The 24,061-nt window shown below is 43.7% G+C and overlaps 1 protein-coding gene across 6 annotated transcripts in view; it reads right to left on the bottom strand.

The window, feature by feature from the left end:
- LOC105020004 (potassium voltage-gated channel subfamily H member 7) overlaps positions 1–23,417 on the bottom strand; it is a 79,980-nt gene extending 56,563 nt beyond the window's left edge. For 3 of the 6 annotated variants that reach the window (XM_010886623.3, XM_010886625.3, XM_010886624.3), the window contains exons 1-2: positions 9,837–10,604; positions 8,800–9,030 (exon numbers count right to left, since the gene is read on the bottom strand). In XM_010886623.3, the coding sequence (XP_010884925.2) occupies positions 8,800–9,030; positions 9,837–9,912 (307 nt within the window). In that variant the 5' untranslated portion in view covers positions 9,913–10,604. Of the gene's footprint in view, positions 1–8,799; positions 9,031–9,836; positions 10,609–22,642; positions 22,711–23,108 lie in introns of those variants that run through there. The other 3 variants (XM_010886627.3, XM_010886629.3, XM_010886626.3) reach the window with 3 other exon arrangements.
- Positions 23,418–24,061: the final 644 nt, after the last annotated feature.

Raw genomic sequence — 24,061 nt, 5'->3', positions numbered from 1 at the left:
ATCCTCCACCATCTTGGAATGTCTATTTAGGTGTCCACTGACACGCCCAAAACAATGCAGAACTGGACTTCTCCCTTAACACATTCAAGTGATAAAAATCCCACAATTCAATGCCAGCAGACCAGAGCGCCATTCAATTTAAATCCCACCGGGTGGCCATGTTTCCCTGGAGTATAATCCAGCTCGCTCCGCAACTCACTGGCTAAACAGAAACCCAAGGCCTTACACTTCATTCCAAAAACCAAAATCGAACCAGAGGACTCCAAATAAAAAATGTGAAAAATGAAAACAACATTATATCACCTTGGCAGGATATCTAAGCCGGCGCGACCGCAGTCTGAAGGGATGACACCTATCATTTTGGCTCCAAGAGATCACAGACAGCAAATCCAACATCTGTATGTATCCCACAGTGGCACAGACACAGATGGGATGGGGTTTTGCGGTTGTTGTGTTTAGTAATTTTGCTTTGTTGTGTTGTTTTCCGTCTATAAATATTTTACTCTTTTCATTTAACTTCAGTACATAATATTACTAATACCAACACACAATTTCTCTTATGCCACTGTAAAAACACATAAAACATTTAACAACAGAGTTACACTTTAACAACTATCCCCACACACCTAATACTTCAAACATTTTTAAAATGTTGTTTAACCTTTTGTGACAAGGTTAATACTATCCGTTCCAATGTCACTGTTTAATTCCATGACAGTATACCTTTCCATGGCAGTATACCTTTCCATGACAGTATACCTTTCCATGACAGTATACCTTTCCATGGCAGTATACCTTTCCATGGCAGTATACCTTTCCATGGCAGTATACCTTTCCATGACAGTATACCTTTCCATGGCAGTATACCTTTCCATGGCAGTATACCTTTCCATGACAGTATACCTTTCCATGGCAGTATACCTTTCCATGACAGTATACTTTTCCATGGCAGTATACCTTTCTATGGCAGTATACCTTTCCATGGCAGTATACCTTTCCATGGCAGTATACCTTTCCATGGCAGTATACCTTTCCATGGCAGTATACCTTTCCATGGCAGTATACCTTTCCATGACAGTATACCTTTCCAATGCCAGTAAAGCCCCATTGAACCGATTTGAGAGATAAAGGCAGGGAGAGTATTTTGTTAAGATATGCAAAAAAGAAAACACAGTCACAAACACATTCAGAGTCATCACCGCGACCTCTCTGTTTGGCACGTGCGCACGTGTGTGTGTGTGTGTGTTTGGTCCTGCCAATGTCACCCTCTGATCTAGTGGGTATGTTGACTTAACTCTCTGTGTGCAAACCTAGTGATCGCCCTGCATGCACTACAATTGTGGTTCAAAAGTAGTGCTCGGAACGAAGAACAGGGTGTCCTTTGTTGTGACTGTTGTGCACCTGGTTTTCCTCGTCCATTAAGCTGGGTCCTTTGTGAATAAACCTTTTTTTATTCTGGTTGTTATTTACATTTCTGTAGTTATTTTATACACTTTACTCTCAGATCACTCTGTGTAATGTGTACTGTGTAATGAAACCAATTTACAAACACAATTGATGAATTATAGCAATAACAATATATTAAACACAGCCAGTGATGTTTACACGTTGGAGATGGTGGATGGTCCCACAGAATAGATGTCAGCTCACCCAACAGCCCAAGTCCCTCACAGAGACTCAGGCCAAAACCAAAACTGGAATGCTAAAATGGAGCTGTTATCTATTACAGTAGCCCATTTGTATCCATAAGCACTGACTCCGCTACATTTAATTTGTATTCGGTTCAATACAACAGTCTGCAGGTAAATCGGTGGGTTTAGATTATGAATAGCAAGAAATTACATTGTTGTGAAACATGACACCTACAACCAGTTTTCATCAGACCAATTCCAAACATTGACCAACATGAAGATTGGAAATCAATTTTTGATTACATAGAAGATGGAAGGCGTGAATCAGACTGAATGGTGTCAACATCAAGAAATACACACACACACACACACCAACACACAGATACATACATTATACATTTATCATGATTTGATTCTCAAGACTCTCTTGTTCCGTCTCCATAAGAAGGCAGCAGTGCAGCGTCTGTTCTCCAACATCCAGGGGAGGAGGGAGAGGACAAACCAGCAGAAACAGCCAACTGAAATGTGTCCCAGTGTTTTGAAGAGGCCAAGGTTGAGTCTATAGATACACATCAAATAGTGGGCTTAACACTGCATAAGGACCAGGGCTTAACACTGCACAAGGGCCAGTGTTTAACACTGCATAAGGACCAGGGCTTAACACTGCACAAGGGCCAGTGTTTAACACTGCATAAGGACCAGGGCTTAACACTGCACAAGGGCCAGTGTTTAACACTGCATAAGGACCAGGGTTTAACACTGCATAAGGACCAGGGTTTAACACTGCACAAGGGCCAGTGTTTAACACTGCATAAGGACCAGGGTTTAACACTGCATAAGGACCAGGGCTTAACACTGCATAAGGACCAGGGTTTAACACTGCATAAGGACCAGGGGTTAACACTGCATAAGGACCAGGGTTTAACACTGCATAAGGACCAGGGGTTAACACTGCATAAGGACCAGGGTTTAACACTGCATAAGGACCAGGGGTTAACACTGCATAAGGACCAGGGTTTAACACTGCATAAGGACCAGGGGTTAACACTGCATAAGGACCAGGGTTTAACACTGCATAAGGACCAGGGTTTAACACTGCATAAGGACCAGGGGTTTAACACTGCATAAGGACCAGGGGTTAACACTGCATAAGGACCAGGGCTTAACACTGCACAAGGGCCAGTGTTTAACACTGCATAAGGACCAGGGCTTAACACTGCACAAGGGCCAGTGTTTAACACTGCATAAGGACCAGGGTTTAACACTGCATAAGGACCAGGGTTTAACACTGCACAAGGGCCAGTGTTTAACACTGCATAAGGACCAGGGTTTAACACTGCATAAGGACCAGGGCTTAACACTGCATAAGGACCAGGGTTTAACACTGCATAAGGACCAGGGGTTAACACTGCATAAGGACCAGGGTTTAACACTGCATAAGGACCAGGGGTTAACACTGCATAAGGACCAGGGTTTAACACTGCATAAGGACCAGGGGTTAACACTGCATAAGGACCAGGGTTTAACACTGCATAAGGACCAGGGTTTAACACTGCATAAGGACCAGGGGTTTAACACTGCATAAGGACCAGGGGTTTAACACTGCATAAGGACCAGGGGTTAACACTGCATAAGGACCAGGGGTTAACACTGCATAAGGACCAGGGGTTAACACTGCATAAGGACCAGGGTTTAACACTGCATAAGGACCAGGGTTTAACACTGCATAAGGACCAGGGGTTAACACTGCATAAGGACCAGGGTTTAACACTGCATAAGGACCAGGGGTTAACACTGCATAAGGACCAGGGGTTTAACACTGCATAAGGACCAGGGGTTTAACACTGCATAAGGACCAGGGGTTAACACTGCATAAGGACCAGGGCTTAACACTGCACAAGGGCCAGTGTTTAACACTGCATAAGGACCAGGGCTTAACACTGCACAAGGGCCAGTGTTTAACACTGCATAAGGACCAGGGTTTAACACTGCATAAGGACCAGGGTTTAACACTGCACAAGGGCCAGTGTTTAACACTGCATAAGGACCAGGGTTTAACACTGCATAAGGACCAGGGCTTAACACTGCATAAGGACCAGGGTTTAACACTGCATAAGGACCAGGGTTTAACACTGCATAAGGACCAGGGTTTAACACTGCATAAGGACCAGGGGTTAACACTGCATAAGGACCAGGGTTTAACACTGCATAAGGACCAGGGGTTAACACTGCATAAGGACCAGGGGTTTAACACTGCATAAGGACCAGGGGTTAACACTGCATAAGGACCAGGGTTTAACACTGCATAAGGACCAGGGTGGCCAGTGGAAGCAGGCAACAACACACGTTATTTAGGTCACAACAAAAGATTGGCACGCCACCCCTGGGTTGTGCACGACACCAGCCAAAGAGCCCCAATGCTTCCTGGGATGCACAGCAGTTCTGAGCAGGCAGCCAGCCTCGCTGACCGAATGTATATGGAATACCGAGAGTCTGATGTAAGCAGATGAAACGGTTTGTTCGGTAACTTCATAACGACGAGCCTCATTAGGACAGGATCAGTGCACCAAACGTCTGGTGCTTTCACGAATCCCTGTATGATCCATAACCTATGCCTGTGTGTGTGTGAAACGCCAATGAACCCTGGCTGAAACCAGTCATGGAGCCGTGTGAACAGTGGCCCTGAGGCTCGGGAACAGAGAACTGTGGTGAGGAAGTAGCAGTGGCGGCTTGCTAACGTCGAGTACAATGTGCCTGAATTTTCAGATCTTGTGAAAGCAAAACCTATGTTGTGAAATCCTTGCAAATGCATTGGACAACCACTCCAGGGCACCGAATATAACAAATCAAAGTTAGATAAAACAGGAACACTGAAAGTTCACCAAGAGGACATTCAATTCTTAAAACAGTAATCTGTCTGACAAAATTCTGCTGAGACAAGAAAATCCTTTGGGTGGGGGGGGGGGGCAGCAACTGGTTCCCAGGACCGAGGGTCAAGGGTCAAGGGATTACTATTAATGGAAGGAGATTGGCCTGCTGGAATCACCGGGACATCCAACCAACTAATGTCCCAATCAGCCACACACCTCTATCTCCCTCAGAAGCATGTTCAGAAAACATCTGTGGTCAGAAATCATGATAGTCTCACCATTACTTTACAATCACATTAATCAATGCAGAAAAAAGTAGCAGTGCACACGTAATTATGTGACGGCTCACGAGTTTGATCAATCACTGCACTTTTACATGATGAAAGTGTTCAATCAAAAAAGAGATTTGGAATTTCAAATCAGTATTACCGCAAAAATCTGCCCAATCAAACCTCATGCCAACAAACGTCTCCCCCCTCTCAGCGAGTGAAACAGACGGTTGATGACTGACAGATCACCACTGACAGACAAAACAATAAACGGAAAACCATCTCATTCACCAGCGCTAATACAAATGTACAGGCCGTGCAAAACTATTTCAAAATGTTCAACATTAAAGTGGGGAGCAGACTGTTTAAAAATTTTGTTCAATGTTGTGCTAGTAAGAGATAGTAAAAGATAGTCACCTTGAATCAACAAGCATTTTAAAATAGTTTTAATCACAATATGAGAGAAATCTAATCTAAGGTGAAATTCTTGAATGAAAACCATGTCTAACTATATACATTTCAAATTGCATTTAGTGAACTCAAGAAGCTGACATTATTTTTCTTGATGAAAATAGGGGCTATCCTCTAACAAGACAATGAACAGCTTGTTGCCATGGTAGTGGCATCCACTTTTTTTGTTTTGGAGACTTGTTAACCCCATATTCAACCAACTTCTGCAATTCTCCAGATGTGATCCTTGAACAATGTTTGATCTGTCGAACCATCTTCTTCACCGCGCGTGGATCGCCTTCCAGACCAGGTCATTGTAGATCCAGCTGAAACTTAGTGAAACCTAGTGGAAATGGGTATTTTCAAATGTGTAGCCATTGCTGAACTTGTTAAGGTCAACCACCTTTTGCCTAATTTAGTTTCTGTGTTCTCTGACCTTCTCTGTATCGATAGATGACTATGGGAATTTGTGGGCCACCTCATATTCCCCAGAAAAACACTGGGCGACCACTAAGGGGTTCAAAATGACTCAATCAACTAAAAAAAATGCTAACTTTCATTAAGTTAAGAAATCATTTGTAGGTGTGGCAGTAATTGTGACGCACATTTTTAGGAAATAAAAAATATTTCTTGATGAAGACATTGTACTAGACTAGATTTCTCTCATATATCCTGTCACGGTGGTACACAACTCTGACAGTTTTTCTTTGCCATTTTTACGATCCTTTATCAAGGGTGCCAATAATCAATAATCAAGTCTGTGGAACAAATGTCCCCTTACAAAATTCCAAAAGATATGACATTGAGATTTGGAAAAAGAATGCGTCTCCAAATCTTTCTGAATCGTGTAATGTCAGGACATATCTAAAGTACCATTCATGTCCAGGTATGCTAGTCTGTCCATGAGAGCTTAACCCCCCTTTTAAAAAGCCCAGTGAAGCAGTATGTAGTACACCTGGACAAGAACAACTGATTCAACCCAGCCATCACTGTTGAATCAGCTGAGTCCAAGGCTACAACAAAATAACCTAAAAGCGTGCGGTTGGGGAGGTGAGGGGGGGGCTGAACAAATGCTCAAATAAATTATCCCAACGGCTTGGAGGAAGGCTTCACAATGTCGCCTCAACATTGTTTCACCAGACGAGAACCTGCAATAAGACGATATTGTAATGTATGACCTATCGTCTAATTGATGCTTCGAAAAAGCCTGGGCTGGTTACGACTGGTTTGTGACCATCCCTGGAGAGAGGCGACCAGAGTGCTGAATGACACCCTATTCCGTACGTAGGGCACTATGGCCAGAGAGCCCCACAGTCAAAAGCAAGCGCTCCGATGGGGAACAGGGAGCCATTTGTGACGGAGCCTTGGAGTCAGGTATTGAAGACACAGAGGTAATTACAGCCTCAGCGCTCCGACAACGATAATGAGGAGTCCTCTCCCTCTCCAATTCCACTCATCTCTCTCCAGCCCTTCATCCGGTCTCCAGGGACAGGCCTGGCAGGCCAGAGAAAGCAGGCCATTGATTTATCCTCCAAACACGGCAGGTTTGAAGATCAATGCAACATGAAGGTATTTGTGTTCTCATTAATGCCGTTCAGCAGAGCGATCGATGCCCGCGCAGCCACCGCTGTGTCGGCCAAAACAAACCCCAGAGATGGCCCATTCGGAAGCTTTGGAGCGCTGATATTGTGGTAATGGGGTATTTATTACCAGGGCCACTTCACGCCCTGTATATTCATCCACACCTTTATTTCTAGATAAATCGTTTTACATATCAGCCAGCCCCGGACGAGTTCCAGGTTCCTAGCCGTTTTTTTCTCCAACCATTGCCATCTTATGTTGTCCTCTCTTCCTTCACCTGTACACCTTCACCTATCCACACGTTGACCTACCGTTTCCTCTTTCTCTGTAAGTGAGAAACACAAGTTTCAGGTGCTTGGACCCCGTTGCCTGATTTAGCTTTGACCTTGGCGTCTAATGAAGCGTTGAAAGCTAGTTGGGTCAAAATGTAAGAGATGCCGTCTCTTCAGTAGATTACAATCCACTGGTCCTGGAAACAAGAAGCCCTTTTCCACATTTCAATACTTATATTAACAATACCAGTTTAAATGTTACATTTTAGTCAATCAGCAGAAGCTGATATCCAGAGTGATCAAGAGTTGAATGCGTTCATCCTAACATAACTAGATGGAGGGACCTGACAACCAAGTAAGACTAAGTGCACCTTAATCAATGGCATAGTAATCAGCACAAAGCTATCAGTGAAAATATGTTCCTTCTAAAAAAACTGGGTTGGAATAGAATGGAAGAATCCCAACGACAGAATGGTTTGATCGTATCCTATAGACCTCAGAGCCGTCATCTCTAGACCTCAGAGCCGTCATCTCTAGACCTCAGAGCCGTCATCTCTAGACCTCAGAGCCGTCATCACTAGACCTCAGAGCCGTCATCTCTAGACCTCAGAGCCGTCATCTCTAGACCTCAGAGCCGTCATCTCTAGACCTCAGAGCCGTCATCTCTAGACCTCAGAGCCGTCATCTCTAGACCTCAGAGCCGTCATCTCTAGACCTCAGAGCCGTCATCTCTAGACCTCAGAGCCGTCATCTCTAGACCTCAGAGCCGTCATCTCTAGACCTCAGAGCCGTCATCTCCATCTCTTTGCGGGTATTAAATAATTCTATTAGTATTAAATCATTCTCCAGGGACTTTTTTTAAGAGTCTGTTTCAGATGCATTGAGTTGGTGTTTTTTTTCACTCCCATTCATGTTTTTGCCACAAATGGATTTCTTGTAAAGAAAGAATCCACAACATAAGTACGGGTAACCAGACTAGTCTCACTAGGCAGTAAACCCAGCTTCAAGCAGCTTTCATAACATCGGTTAGCCCCCGCAGTGGAAAATGTCGGCCTGACCTGCGATTAGATACACCTTGACCGTTACGCAACTGCTACCAGCTTAATCATCTGGATAGGAATTATAGGAATATCAATGTTAGAGGTCGCGGCACGCATCCTCGGTGACCAAGGTAATTTGATATGGGACAGTGGTTTAAAATTTCACTCCGCCACTCGCTAGGCATGTGATCCATCAAAACAATAGCAGCTGTCATGTCAACTCCTGACCTCCAAGCAACATTCTGAAGAGGCTTAAATTAAACAACTCGTTCAGCTATGTCACATTTTCATGTATTCAGACTAGAGGCAGTGGAAAAGTCCGATTTTTTTTATGCAAGATTCCATTTAGCTGGGGTTTTATCAAGTTTCATTCGCCTCCACGGGAACGTACTGTGTTGCTCTAGTTCAACAGCTGTAGCAGGAAACACCCCCTGTCTGAGTAGCAGTAAATGAGATGTCATCCGCCTACCCTGCTGTCTGTGTTTTTACTGAACACAAATTACCCAGCTACCTATTGAAGTGGATACTTCAAAGGCATGCAGAAAGCTGAGCCTGTTCGATTTTCCATTTGCCCTCTCCGGGCACAATTCTCTCACTACCCACTGACCCTCGTTTTGATTTTCCCATATAAATGCAAATGCATAAGCATCCCGCTTATTGAAGAGGCCTCATGCGGGCGCACTCACCATCTTTGCGGTGGTAGGTGATCTCCACCTTGCGCTCCTCAGAGCCCAGCAGAGCCTGGGCCACCTGGGAGATGGTGTGCCGGTTGGTGAACTCTCCGTGCAGGAAGTCACAGGTGCACGGCTTCTGCATCACGTCCGGCCGCGAGAAGCCGGTCATCTCACAGAAGCCGTCATTGCAGTAGATGATGGCGCAATTCTGAACCCGGGCATTGGCTATGATGAATTTCTTATCTGTGAGGGAGAAGGAGTGTGCATTATCGTAGTGGGGAATGGGTGAGTTCATGGTCACAGGTGATAAAACTGTCCTCGCTATCAGAACAATGCCTACTGTATTAAATATACACTGTACAAAAACATGTATATTCAGTATATTCATTCAAAAATAAATGAATGAAACATTCCTTGTTTTCTCCTATTACGACTAAGATTGAACACGGCTTTACCAATTATTATCATTAATTCTTAATGGTGGTCTGTGACTATCTACATGATTGATGGCCATGCTGAAACTGTAACCGTCCTGAATCCATATTTCAACCATATTGTAACCATACTGAAACCATATTTCAACCATATTGTAACCATACTTTAGCAATCTTAATAGGCACATAATCACCTGAACATAGTCATTTAATAGGCACGTAATCACCTGAACATAGTCATTTAATAGGCACAAATCCACCTGAACATAGTCATTTAATAGGCACATAACCGCCTGAACATAGTCATTTCACATGTGGGAGGATTTGAAAAAGGTTTTATATCTATTGCTTGGATAGTATTGGTGAGAAACGTAAGTGGTGGCTAATACCTCCAAATTAAATGACTATATTTGTACTGCCCTCATCCTTCAACTTACACCTCTAAAGTAAACACAACAGCAGTAGCTTTTGTCTACTTATTGTTCAAATATTTTCTCGCAATACCATTATCATTCAGATTAAAATGTTTCTGAAATATGTGCTATATGTGCTAAAAAAGGCTATAGGATTTCAAGCCAATGGAACGTTTTGTGAAGACTCGTAGATAATACTCACTTTGCCCTTCGAATTTCTTTATAATTATCCCCAAAAAGGTGTTTTGTGGCGCCACATGACCTCTCCGAACAGGCATGATTGTTCCCAAAAATGTATTTTAAAAAAATCCGCTGTCCAAATCTCCGGAGACCCTCAGTCAAGTTATATTGGTTCCAAACGCTAAAGCATGACAGTATCCCCTTTGTCACTACTCATCCTTAGGAAATCTAACCCTCTGAGCTCGCCCGACCTCTTCACTATTTCAATTTTAAGACAATCCTGCCTCGGCGCATATCGATGCCTTCAAAGTGCACTTCGGCGCTTTGAATCTGGACAAAAAGGTTTTTGGACAGGCGTAGTTTCTCCAACATTTCAAAATGACAGTGTGAGCGCATCTGCCGAGGTTCTACGCTTCCTATCAACGCACTCGCTGCTGCTGCCGCCGCTATTGTTGAGAGGGAAGACTGATGCGGTGAAGCCACGAGCAGTGACGTTACCCCCGGTAGCGCTCAGCTCGTGCACCTCACGCTCAGATCAACCGCGGCTGAGGGGAAACCGTATATCCCTGCATAGAGAGTAGCAAGGGGTGACGCGAGGCCAGGGCAAGACAGGTGTATGGTCTGTCTACATGACCCGTGGAAAACACGTGCGTTTCCCCCCCTCTCACGTTGACAGCGGCTTGCCTGCAAGAGCCAGTGCAGGCATGCTTTACATACATAACTGAATGAATTTTTGACACAAGGTGTCCAATACAGACACCGATGTGTGGCTGGACAAATGATTCCGTTGAAACAGGTGAAATCACGAAACACGGGAATGCTGTATGCGTGTTCCCCTGTCCATGGTGCTGAAGTTGTTGTCCAGCACTACTTAATTACCTTTTTCTTATTTTATAAAAAGGCAATGTGAAAACTGCTCTCTCCCTCACTCCCTTTCTATCTCACTCTCTCTCTCCCTCACACACACCCACAAACTCTCTCTCTCACACACACACACCCACAAACTCCCACACACATACGCACCTCTCAACACGACACCCACACCCCTTAAACACATGTTGTAGGATTTCTGAACAACCTCTCAGTCCCCCAGGTCCAATGAGATAACCTAGCAGCATCACTGGGCTGCAGGAAGGAATTCTCAGGGTGAGTTTACACCCCCACGCTGCCATACTGAGAAGCAATCCCATGTGCCTCTCGCAGTGTTCTGCATGTTCTTGTGTTCTGCTGCAGGCCACCCGTATTGGCGTAAGACAGCACTTGGCCCGTTCAGTCTGTCCACCATCCGATGAATCCACCAGAAGCACTGCTCGTTTCAGTGTCATACATAAATGGAACACTTTATTCCTAAAATAAATTCACAGACTTATTAACGAACACAAAGTCAACGAGACCATTTGGAACAAAGGCTTTGCTGAAGTGCCAGAAATCTGCACTTACTCTGCCACTCACACACACACACAGACACTCACACACACACACACACACACTCACAGACACATGCACAAACACTCACAGACACACACACACACACACACAAACACTCACAGACACACACAAACACTCACAGACACATAGACACACACACACACATTCACAGACACACACACACACACACGTTGAAGTCACCCTTTCATGAACTGTGCCATTTTTTTTTAGATCCAACCTCGCTGAATTCTGCTGTTTTACTCCACCACACCGCAATCTGTCACAGCACATTCAACATGATCATTTAACACGACCTGACCGGAAAAATCAAAACACCAGCGGTCAACAAAATGCATTATCTACGGGCTCAGGCATGGCTACAACTGGGGATTGTGTGGGGGGGGGGGGGGGGGATATAGTTCACGCTGAGTTTACAGCAATGTGATAAAATGCTGTAGCAGTCCCCCGTGGAAAAACATGCGACGGACCGTCAGGAATGCGTCTAATCATTCCGATTGCGTGACACTACCGTGAAGGAAAGCCGGAGAGCCCATTCATTCCCGCCGGAACCGAGGGTCCTGGACGTGTGACATCAGACATGGCTTGCCGAAATGACCTACCAGATGATTTCCCTGGGCAGCACTAATGGATGAGTTGGGAAGTCGCTTCTCTGAGGCATTTCCCTAGACTCTCGCAGGCGATAGCTGTTGTAGCACTTGTGCAAAGCAAACACACACACACACACACACACACACACAAACGCACACACACACGCTGCTTGGGCTAATCCTTCTTTCACTAGTCACGTTCGACACTTCATGAGTGAGATGGAGGGAGAGAGGGTTGTGTCAGAATGTGTCCTGGGGGGTTCAAATGAGACGTGGCCGGGCTCCATCACCCCAACATGCACGGCACAATATTTAGGGGAGTCGAAGAGAAACAAGGAAGCGGTATGAGATGAAGGCAGATAATCTTTTACAATTCCAAGTTTATCGTGTTACTGTGCACTCTGGCTGGTTTTAGCCAATATTAAGCAATATCTTTACAACACACTAATCATGGGCAGAAAATGCTGACAAAGCAACACGTGCAATACTTGTTATCTCTAACCTGATATACATGTTATTTCTTCAGATTCCATTAATACTTATTTTACACACTAAATGTCCATGTATTTCACTTCCGGGTGTATGCAGATTGTTTTCTAAAAGGAGAAAATCCCCTCGTAAGCCTGATTCTGTCGACCTGTCTGCCCATTCATTTTTACTTAATCTGCAGTCCATATGTCATCGGGAGCAACTAAGAGACAGCAGACGGGACCTTTAATCCACAGATCATGTCAGAGAAAATGGCTCGCTGCTCCAAGGAATCACCCCTCCTATTCTTCAATGTCACTCCATCTTTCTCTCTGTCTTTCGCTAACACTCCCTCTGTCTCTCTCTATTGAACAGCACGTGCACATATTTAGATTATAATTTGCGGTTATTAGCCACTCAAAGTCATACTTTGAATCTCAACTGATATTCCAATTTCCATCCCACCTTTTGGTACATGGATCCTCGTCAGCAGTACCATTTTCCATGAAAGTAGCCAAAAAGAAAAACACACTGAGGAAACATCTGTAAAAAAGATCAAGTAGATGGAAGGTTCTCAAGAGGGGGAAAGGCAAAGGCAAGCTGTTGGAGCCACTCTGTGCCCAACACATTTCCCAACAGCCCCTTCACTGATAAGTGTCCCACTTTGGGTGCAGAGTTCATGGGAAAGGTGCCGTCGGCTGAGGTGTTGGTGGGACGGCGACGTCCTGTCCTGTCAGCCCCAGTGATACTAACGTGTGTGTGTGCGCATGTGTGTGTGGTGTCCGCTTGCGTGTGTATCTCAGCCAGTGTGTAGGTGCTCCTGCCTCGCCTTCTCACACTGTCACTGTCCAGGCTAACAGGGTGTGACATCCACAGCTCATCACAGGACCGAGAAGTGTCAACCCCCATTCCACAGAAGAATCATCCGGAACACTGTCCCTTGTTTTAATCACCACACACCCAACATTCTGGGCCAGAAGCTGTGGGAGTGATTCTGGCAGGGACAGAAGGAAAGAGGAAATCTGGAGACTAAGGAAGCTCTCCACACACAGCGACAAATCTGTCACCTCTTACGCACGTTGAAAGGTACATGAGAAGTACATTGCAGAATTTAATTAACAGGACTCACTTGTTCTTGTCGATGTGTACAGTGGGATTATGAGTTTTATACCACCATTGTCAGTAACACATGTGTAATACCACCCGTGCCTGCTTTATTTCTCTGTAAAATAGCCAAACATGGTGTTGAGAGGAGGCAAGTCCTGTCTTACACATGTCCGCTATGGGAGAAAACATATGTAAGCATTAGCCACAAGGAAGCCATTGGTAGAATCCCAAACATCTAACATTACTAATCTTATATGTAATAGATTTGTATGCCTCAAAAAACTATAGTGGTTTATTATGCAAAACACACAAAAGGTGTGGGTGACTTAGTCCGTAAGAACAAATAACATCGATAAATAGCTGGAGAAGGTTAGAGGTGACTTTAGAACAAAATGTGACATTTCTGAAAATCCAATAAAATGTGCATGGGATCGTTGTTCTTCTGAGCAGTTTCCTGTTAATTGCATCATTTCCAGATAGATTAGACCTGTGTTTCCCCCAGCAAACAACAAGCTGAATAACATTTCTAAGATAGACATATCGTCTATTCTGATGAGGACATCTGTCGCTGTTCTCCAGCTATGGAGTGTAAGCTCTCCGGAAAAGGAATTGGCCGTTAAAAACAAAAGCAATGAAACAATTAAACAATTGGTGTGTGATAACAGTTTAATGAAAGCTACATTTTAGCAGAGTGCTGGGTCAGGACAATTGCTCAGCGGTCACTCCAGATGGTTCGGGCTCATTGCCGTGACATGCCAATAAGCCACAAGCTGTAGGGAGTTTGTCTACTGACAATGACTGCTGATGCCAGTCACACGGGGAGATGCTTTGAGGACACGGCTAGGCCAAACATACTAGGGAGTAGAGTGTGTGTGTGTGTGTGTGTGTGTGTGTGTGTGGTGTGATCAGCCTTGTCAGCACATACAGTTTCTGTTGCCTTGTCTATTAGCGAGTCTCTCTGGAGAACGGCTCACCCCCCCCCACCACCCCCACCCGGGCACAATACTCCCCCAACTCTCCCCCTCCACCCCCACCCCCCCAACCTGCGACCACACTCCCCCGTCTCTCCCCCTCCACCTCCTCACTGTTCATTACGCCCTGGTCGGTTGTCAGCCCTCTGGCAAGGCTCCAACCCACCAGGCCCACCTACCATCTCATCTCCCTCCGCCCGCTGCAGCTGGTCTGGGTGATCTGAGGTTGCCGTGGCAACTCCTCCTGTCCCCACTGGATCATCCCCAGATACCCCCCTCCCTCCCTCCCTCCCTCCCATCACAATAAGATGTTCCTCTGAGAGACTAATGCTTTCCAATCTCTGCCTCTCCCTCTCGTTCGTCTTATTTCTCATTCTCTTCTCAGATTTCTAACCACGCCGCTCCCCCGACACAGCGTCTCTCTCCGAGCCAGGCCAGATCAGGGATGTGTACTGAGAGGGCTGTTGGTGGTTTCTAAATGGTTTGCGCGGTGCATCTCAATGGCAGTTAAGGCAGGATATTCAACAACGCATGTCAAAGGTATGGAAACCCCGGGATGCACAAATTCAGGGATGCATGTCACAATTTCACTGATAGAGTCGAAGCACGTACAAGGAACTAGCTGGGTGTAAAACATTAGCTGATATTCGATGGGGCGAATTGTGATTATGCAAGCCCAGGGCCTGTGCGTGTTCTAAGGAAAACGGGTACTGGCTCAGTTATGTTGTAAACTCCAGCTGAACATAAACACAGGTCCACTCCAGCCACTGTGGTGTGGGCATTGTGTCACAATCACTCACATATCACCTCTGGGACTGCACAATAATTCAGGTTCAACATGCCATCTAGATCTAATGAGACATCTAAGTATCCATGTATCCAACTTCAGCAAATATTTTTGATCTTCCCAAAACGATTCTCCATCTGTCCTGGCATAGATTATCTCAAAGGGTTTACAGGCCCGGCCTAACGTGTGCGTGGTTCAGGCTCGTCATTCAGTGCTTCTTTTCTGCTTCTGTCACAAACATTTCCTCAAGAAAATACAACATGGCCCAGGGGGAAGGCTTTAAATAAAGAAGAAAATAACAGCGTTAGGCATAATGGAAATCACTGTTAACAATTTACAAGGGGTCCTTCTGTGATTCTATGCTAAATGCTAGTACGCAGTAATGCTGAGAACTCTTCTAAGCACTGTCAACAAACAGAATCAACAGAAACCCGCAATCAGCACTGGGGTTTCCCCGGACAGGACAACAGAGCTGTCCCAGCCATGGGACCATATTCACAGTTGAGGCCAGAGGAAACTATGGAAGCAACCTAACACAATGGCGGGTATTAATGAGAGGGATTTGGTTTCACTCAGCCACAGCTTGGCCCTGTTCTCAGAGTGCAGGGTGATGAGGTATCTTTCCCAGGTGGTAAAAGGAAAAGCATGGAAAGCCTTAATACATGGAGCTTTTTGGTGCATACAGTGAGTGTCCTGCTATGGACTCATTCACTGCGTTTCAAGGAAAGGGAGGAAGGAACATGGGCAGAACAGATGACAGGGGCAGATGTACAACCCCGTTTCCCAAAAAAGTTGGGACACTGCGTAAAATGCAAGTAAAAACAGAATGCAATGATGTGGAAATCATTTAACCCTATATTTAATTGCAGCAAGTACAAAGACTACATATCAAATGTTGAAACTGAGAAATCTTATTGTTTTTGGAAAAATGCCCTTTTTGAACACATTTCAAAAAAGCTGGGACATGGGCACATTTACCACTGTGTTGCATTACCTCTTACTTTAACAATACTCAGTAAGCATTTGGGAACTGAGGAGACCAGTTGCTGTAGTTTTGAAAGTTAAATGTCTTCCCATTCTTCCTTGATATAGGATTGCAGCTGCTCAGCAGTTCAGGGTCTCCTTTGTCGTATATTTCATTTCATAATCGGGGAGGGGTCTGGACTGCAGGCAGGCCAGTTTAGCACCCAGACTCTTTTACTACGGAGCTATGCTGTTGTAATACGTGCAGAATTTGGTGTGGCATTGTTTTGCTGAAATAAGCAATGCCTTCCCTGAAAAATATGTCATCTGGATGGCAGCATATGTTGCTCCAAAACCTGTACAGTGGGGAGAACAAGTAACATTAGATACACTGCCGATTTTGCAGGTTTTCCTACTTACAAAGCATGCAGAGGTCTGTAATTTTTATCATAGGTACACTTCAACTGTGAGAGACAAAAATCCATTAATTAAATAATTAATTAGCATTATATTGCATGACATAAGTATTTGATCACCTGCCAACCAGTAAGAATTCCGGCTCTCACAGACATTTCTTTTCTTTAAGAAGCCCTCCTGTTCTCCACTCATTACCTGTATTAACTGCACCTGTTTGAACTCGTTACCTGTATAAAAGACACCTGTCCACACACTCAATCAAATGACTCCAACCTCTCCACAATGGCCAAGACCAGAGAGTTGTGTAAGGACATCAGGGATCAAATTGTAGACCTGCACAAGGCTGGGATGGGCTACAGTCTCAAAGAAAACCATTAGTAACACACTACGCCATCATGGATGAAAATCCTGCAGCGCATGCAAGGTCCCCCTGCTCAAGCCAGCGCATGTCCAGGCCCGTCTGAAGTTTGCCAATAACCATCTGAATGATCCAGAGGAGGAATGGGAGAAGGTCATGTAGTCTGATGAGAGAGAAATAGAGCTTTTTGGTCTAAACTCCAATCGCCGTGTTTGGAGGAAGAAGAAGGATGAGTACAACCCCAAGAACACCATCCCAACCATGAAGCATGGAGGTGGAAACATAATTTTTGGGAATGCTTTTCTGTAAAGGGGACAGGACGACTGCACCGTATTGAGGGGAGGATGGATGGGGCCATGTATCACAAGATTTTGGCCAACAACCTCCTTCTAGCATGACAACGACCTCTTACTGGATCTTCTAGCATGACAATGACCCAAAACACACAGCCAGGGCAACTAAGGAGTGGCTCCGTAAGAAGCATCTCAAGGTCCTGGAGTGGCCTAGCCAGTCTCCAGACCTGAACTCAACAGAAAATCTTTGGAGGGAGCTGAATGTCCATATTGCCCAGTGACAGCCCTGAAACCTGAAGGATCTGGAGAAGGTCTGTATGGAGGAGTGGGCCAAAATCCCTGCTGCAGTGTGTGCAAACCTGGTCAAGAACTACAGGAAACGTATGACCTCTGTAATTGCAAACAAAGGTTTCTGTACCAAATATTAAGTTCTGCTTTTCTGATGTATCAAATACTTATGTCATGCAATAAAATGCTAATTAATTACTTAAAAATCATACAATGTGATTTTCTCACAGATGAAGAGTACCTATGATAAAAATTGCAGACTTCTACATGCTTTGTAAGTGGGAAAACCTGCAAAATCGGCAGTGTATCAAATACTTGTTCTCCCCACTGTATGTATTGTTCAGCATTAATGGTGCATTCACAGATGTGCAAGTCACCCATGCCATTTTTGCACTACTTGCCGGAGCAGTCTTTCACAGAGTGGTGAATCCCTCCCCATCCTCACTTCTGACAGACCCATCCTCTCTGGAATGATCTTTAAATACCCAATCATGTTACTGACCTGTTGCCAATTGACCTAATTAGTTGTGTGACATTCCACCCGGTTTAGTTTTTTAGCATCCCACAACTTTTCCAATCTTTTGTTGCCCCTGTCTCAACTTCTTTGAAACGTGTTGCTGACATCAAATTCAAAGGTGGGCCTATATTTATCCAGAAACAATAACATTTCTCAGTTTCAAGATTTGATATGTTGTCTTTGTACTATTATCCATTTAATATAGGGTTTACATGATTTGCACAAGATTGAATTCTGTTTATATTTATATTTCCCGCAGCGTCCCAACTTTTTTGGAAATGCGGTTGTAGATTATAAGCCTCTGGATATCTCACATATATTAATATGAAAAGTACAAAGTGAAAGTGATCGTCAATTAATTCTCATTGTAACTTGATAATAAACTCTTCCAAATCGGCTCCTGTTATACATTTTGAAATAGCTGAAGTCCCAAGTATTGAGGGAGGGCATAACAATGTCTGACATTTAAATATGAAAGTTAGTATCTCCCTCTAGTGGTGACTGTGACAAAACACATGTCAACATTAAGTAGATGTCAACCGTGTTCCAGATCTCTCCTTTAGTATGATATTGCCCTCAGCACACTCCAGTAAATGGACCAAATATGTACTAGGACATCAGAGGAGTTTTACAGGCAAGGTTATTATAGAAAACAAAAATGGACAAATGAATAAGTAAATGAAAATAGACTATTTAGATAAAATAATTTTGTAGGCACACTTGTCCAGAAAAGGAATTATTACATTTTCATACACTTTTATTATTTACATTTTTAATCTTTGGGTGCTATTTCTGTGTTTTTGTGAGAATTGGTGGCATGGCCAAGTTGTTAAGCACTTATATTAAAAGGTACAATTATTCTACAATTATCAGTTTGTGAAATTTACAATGGTTTTGTCACACCACAATGAAGCTATTAGTGTTATAATATTTGGGAATGACCATTATAGTTTACATTTATTTAGACTCTATTTACAATTTATTTACTCACAGAATCACTTGACTACCAAGTGATTAGTCGCTAAAAAAAGATGGACCAAAAAAAGTGATGACTGTTGCTAGTTTGTCTCAAATGGCTTTTCCACAACAGATACCTGATATCATCCTGAAAGGTTTTTAAAGCAGTGTAATTAAGCCGCGGCTTAGACATTCACACAACTCAAGGATCAAATTCAAAGTTAATTGCAGTCATTTACATGGATTTGTGTTCAAAGGTAAACACATTAAGCAATTATAAAAGTAATTTGAAAGGGGGAGCTTTAGCTTGTTCTTTAAATAGACAGGTTCACTGGTTGTTGTGGTTTTACTATTATTTTAACAGGGAGATACAATTCAGACCTTAGTTTATTTAAATGATTGAGGACAAGTATTCATTTATAAGGAATAGAGGTATTTTCAAGGACAAATACAGCCACAGATGAAGTCGAACACGGCCTTACTTTAGACTGTATACATAGATAATAGAAGTAATACAGCCACAGATGAAGGCCTTACTTTAGACTGTAGACATAGATAATAGAAGTAATACAGCCACAGATGAAGGCCTTACTTTAGACTGCAGACATAAGTAATAGAACTAATACAGCCACAGATGAAGGCCTTACTTTAGACTGTAGACATAGGTAATAGAAGTAATCACTTCTGAGATTCCTGCCAGACATACTATAGATGTCCACTACAAAACCCACAACATCACATGAAAATAAACTGTACATGCTATTGACTGTTGTTCCCCTTTCCAACAGTGTATTGTTCAACTAGCTGAGTTAACAACATAATTATTAGGGTAGATAAGCTCAAATTTGCTGCTAGCTTTTGTAACTAGCTATAGCGGTCACCTTCACACCATGGGTGGGATTACTTCGAAGGAGGAACTAACATATTTGTTATCCTTATCCAATACGTTGGTCAGTATCCATTTGATTGACCTACAGAATGTTGTCTTTTTGCCATTTTCTAAAATAAATGTAATTAAACCCCTGCTTTATAAACTGTTCAGCTAGCCAAGTGAGACAAATATCATCAGCTACCTTACAATGTAATAACTACGAATGAAAAAAAAAACACATCAGGAGTGCGAATACATTGGCAATCAACTGTGTACAAACGAGTAAACACATTAAATGCTCCAGGGCCTGTTCTGCAAGGGACCTGTAGTCAAAATGTCATCTGAACAATGGCACAATGAGTCCTGTTATGTGAATCTTTCATTCCATTTAATCCATTTGGATCAGTTCTGGTTCACATCTCAACACGTTATGAGATCTAGAAAGGTACATTGCGCAGCAGGCTGTATTTTTACATCCAATTCCACCATTCACCCAAATCATTCAGATGTGGTCACCTCAGCCTGTCCTCCCTGCAGACCCAGTTTGCCCCGATGAGCCGACCCTGCAATCAGCGAAGGTGAGCTCATCCTCTTCCTACTAGAGGCTAACATTAGGCAATTATGTTTAGCTGACGTTATCTAACGTTATCTAACGGGCTTTTGTACGACAGAGTAACAGTAACCTTGTCATCCGTGAACAACCAAATGCACGCCCTGTGTCTTTTACAAAATTGGAACGATGTGCAGTTTGACTGCTTTTCATTCCCGCAGCCAGCCTCCTACGTCCAAACATTTCCCCGGCATGCCACCGGCAACAGGCGCCGTCTCAGGTGGACCTATTCTCCCCGGGCTCAGTGGCTCCGTGCTGATGGAGGAGAGTCATCTGCCTCTGTGTGGTTGAAAAGACTAACGCCTCCCGATCTGCCAAGTCATCCCACAGCCAAACGTTTTCTTTGGGGGAGGTTCCTTGCCTCCGTCCATGGCGGTCAACGTGGGCATCTAAGTGATCGATGCGACGCCTCGGCCCGTACGCCGTCTCGCACGTTGACTCAACGGGCAGTGGAGACCGTCTTCATCCCTTTAATTAAAGGGCACAGCCACTGACCCCAGAGCTCGTGAACCTCCAGGGATGTGTAGGAGCACCTCATCTTCCGTAGGGACCCGTGGGGTCGCATGTGGACTCGATGGAAGCGGGCTCACGCACTGAAGGGTAATGATTAGCAGATGGTCTGTAGGTTTGGCACCTAAAACACTGGACTTATAACCAGGGGCCAGACATTCTCCCTAGATTTGTGGGGAGGCACGGTGTCCCTTTCTTCCCCTATCGGCATAATCCAGAGAACAGGGGCGCCAGGAGTCCTGCCCAGTCGCACTGCGTCCACCCTTCCCCGACGAGTTGGAAGGCCAAAAGGAATGACTCAATGTCACCCTCAAAGACAGCCCGGAAAGAGGGGTAACAAAGTTGCCGACTCCCGTGGGAACTCGCCTGGCGTGTTCCCCGTGTTACAGGGCCGCGATGGCAGTCGTGCGGGCTGTCAGAGAGCCAAGACTAATTCGGTCCTTTGTTGCCTGCGCTAACATTATACTGTCCACCTGGAACTCGGTGTATCTCATCTAATGTAATACTGACATTGAGAATGTCAAAGCTTTTCAGCGGATCAGTATCGAGCGTTCATTTGCAATAGTGATCTCCGTCTTGATTTCGATATACAGTAAGGCTCTAACCCGCTGATCCCTTGGTAAAATGTTCCCCTCATCATGTGCTATAAGGTTACAGCAGAGACACAAAGTTGCCCCAAGGTGACCAACAATGGAAGATCTCACCTAGGGGAGGAGAGATTCAGTATGCATCGAGTGAGAAAGAATGCATTTTCTGATAATGTATGTATATTTCGGTTTAATACTCTTGCTTGAAGAACACAATGTAGAGGAATGTTGCTTTGCTATTACGAGTTACTCTTCATTCCCTTTTTATATGAAACTTTAACAAATAAAAAAGTGCTGTGTGACATTTCGTCTCCTTTACTGATGGAGCCCCATACATTCTGATATGAATGTGTGTATGTATTTACGTGTGTGTGTGTAGAATCAAGAACTCCAGAACCTGCCCACGACAGTTATAAGACGCATGGACGGATTGAGTAGACACCATCTAAGACCTTATAAGGGTGGAACATAAGATGCACATACATGATTTTAAGATGTCCAGGCTGTGGAATGGAAAGTAGGATGTGCTGAAGTGTTTAATATAAACACGCTGATTATGACAGAGACATTTGGAGAAACACACAGACATTTTGGAAAAGAATGAGAGAGAGAGAGAGAGAGAGAGAGAGAGAGAGAGAAAGACGGAAAGAAGGGCTGAACATCTAGAAACAGATATGCTATTATATATGCTTTGAATAAACAACAAATTATTCTTCAGAAAGAGACATGATCCGTCAATGGGAAAGTCTGTAACGAAGTGACACTGATGAAATAGAGATAGCTAGGTGCAGGACTAATTAGGATCTGAAAGAGGTGATGGGCAACTCAAGACGCCTGTGTCCACCTGGTCACATGTTGTTTGGTTGCTGTGAGGTTTTAAAGAGAAGTCAACAGATGAAGACAGTATTGGTTTGAATGCTATACCACTGTTGTGGCTCACAGCAGTGCATTAGGTGTTTCAATAGATGTTTCTGTTGTACTGTGCGCTTTACACACTTGTTTCTGTGTTATTGTGAGCTAAACTGGGTACGTTTCCGTGTTTTACTGTGCTCTACATAGACTAGTGGATGTTGTCATGTTTCTCTTACTTGTTTCCATTCCATTGCTTTTCAAATATTGATGCAGTGCGTCCACATATCTTCAGAAACCAAATAGCCTAGAGGAAGACAAAGGAACAGATACTTTCCGTTAGTTACCCGTTATCAATTAAAGAAGCTTTTGATCAAATGGCGACCTTAGTTCAACAGTGTTTGGTCACAGCAATCGGTTTCGACGAACTAAATCTGAGTGACTCGATAGCATCAGTTTGTTGGCTGTCCTCTGTCAAAGTCTGATTACCGGAAAGACAACAGTGGCAGTGATTACGTTACTGTTTACGACACAATATATACTCTGTTATGATTTAGTGTTGTTATTGTTTCTGACTAATCACAAATAATTATATTAATAGCCTACTGTAATACTGAGCTAACGGTGTATATGTTTACAAATAAGCCTACCTTAATAATACAATACTGATTGTTTTTACATCAAGGTAACTTGGGGGGTACTCACATCCAGATCGACGTAAATCTGTGACCGCACACTATTCTGTCTCCTTCTGGAAACTAATCCACAACCCTCTACCAACAGAGCTACATTGGATTATGGCATTAGTCTGAGAACTGCATTAGATATATAAAGGTATTCTTCAGCCCGTAAGGTCACGAACAATGTAAAAACAAATTCAAGTAAACATGCGTCAATTAGCCAGCTGGCATTCGATGTTTTTCCCTCACACAGTGAGTTACGAAAAACTGAACATCTGAACGTTAGCAGTAGTATTCGCTTGTTAACATGTCCAAACTCAGCTTCCTTGAAAACAAGCGTAGCAGCGGTAGAACGTTTAAATTGGTGAGTTATTAAAGCACCACCTGATTTCAGATATGACTAATGACGATTATTAGGGAAATAATTCTTCCTGCAAATTTCCAAGAATCATAACTGTTAAAGAATAATAATTGTATTATTTAACATACGATTGCTTTACATTGTATAATAATCACATTGAACGCCTGTGAACTGGTCTCAGTGATGGGGCATAATCCTCCATTCCTTCTGTAGGGGGCAGTCATTCACCACAAATAACAAGAAAGATCGTCAAGGAAGTATGGCAGTCCACTCCGGTCTACTCACCACAGAGCGGGTGTGCTGAACCCATTTCTGCCTCAAAAATGACTGAATCAATGTGAACTAATACATCTGATAATAATCTACTTTATTTTCTTGAGGAAGTCCATGTCCCAGAATTGTACAACTAGCTAAGCTCCATTGTGCTTCACAGGGCAGAATTTCTGAAGTTTTCCAAAATGCATGCATGCAGAAATCGCAAATTTTGCATGAAATCAATTTGCTGACCATTTTTAGGAAATTCTATGTACAACATCTACCACAATCTCAGGTGGAGGGACAACTTCCCAATATACGGCAGCTTCATTCGGGTTATTCAAGTTATAACATCATAGCCA

The sequence above is a fragment of the Esox lucius genome, chromosome 22 (genome assembly GCF_011004845.1).
Source record: "Esox lucius isolate fEsoLuc1 chromosome 22, fEsoLuc1.pri, whole genome shotgun sequence".
Taxonomy (NCBI): domain Eukaryota; kingdom Metazoa; phylum Chordata; class Actinopteri; order Esociformes; family Esocidae; genus Esox; species Esox lucius.
This window is presented reverse-complemented; position numbering and strand designations above follow the sequence as displayed.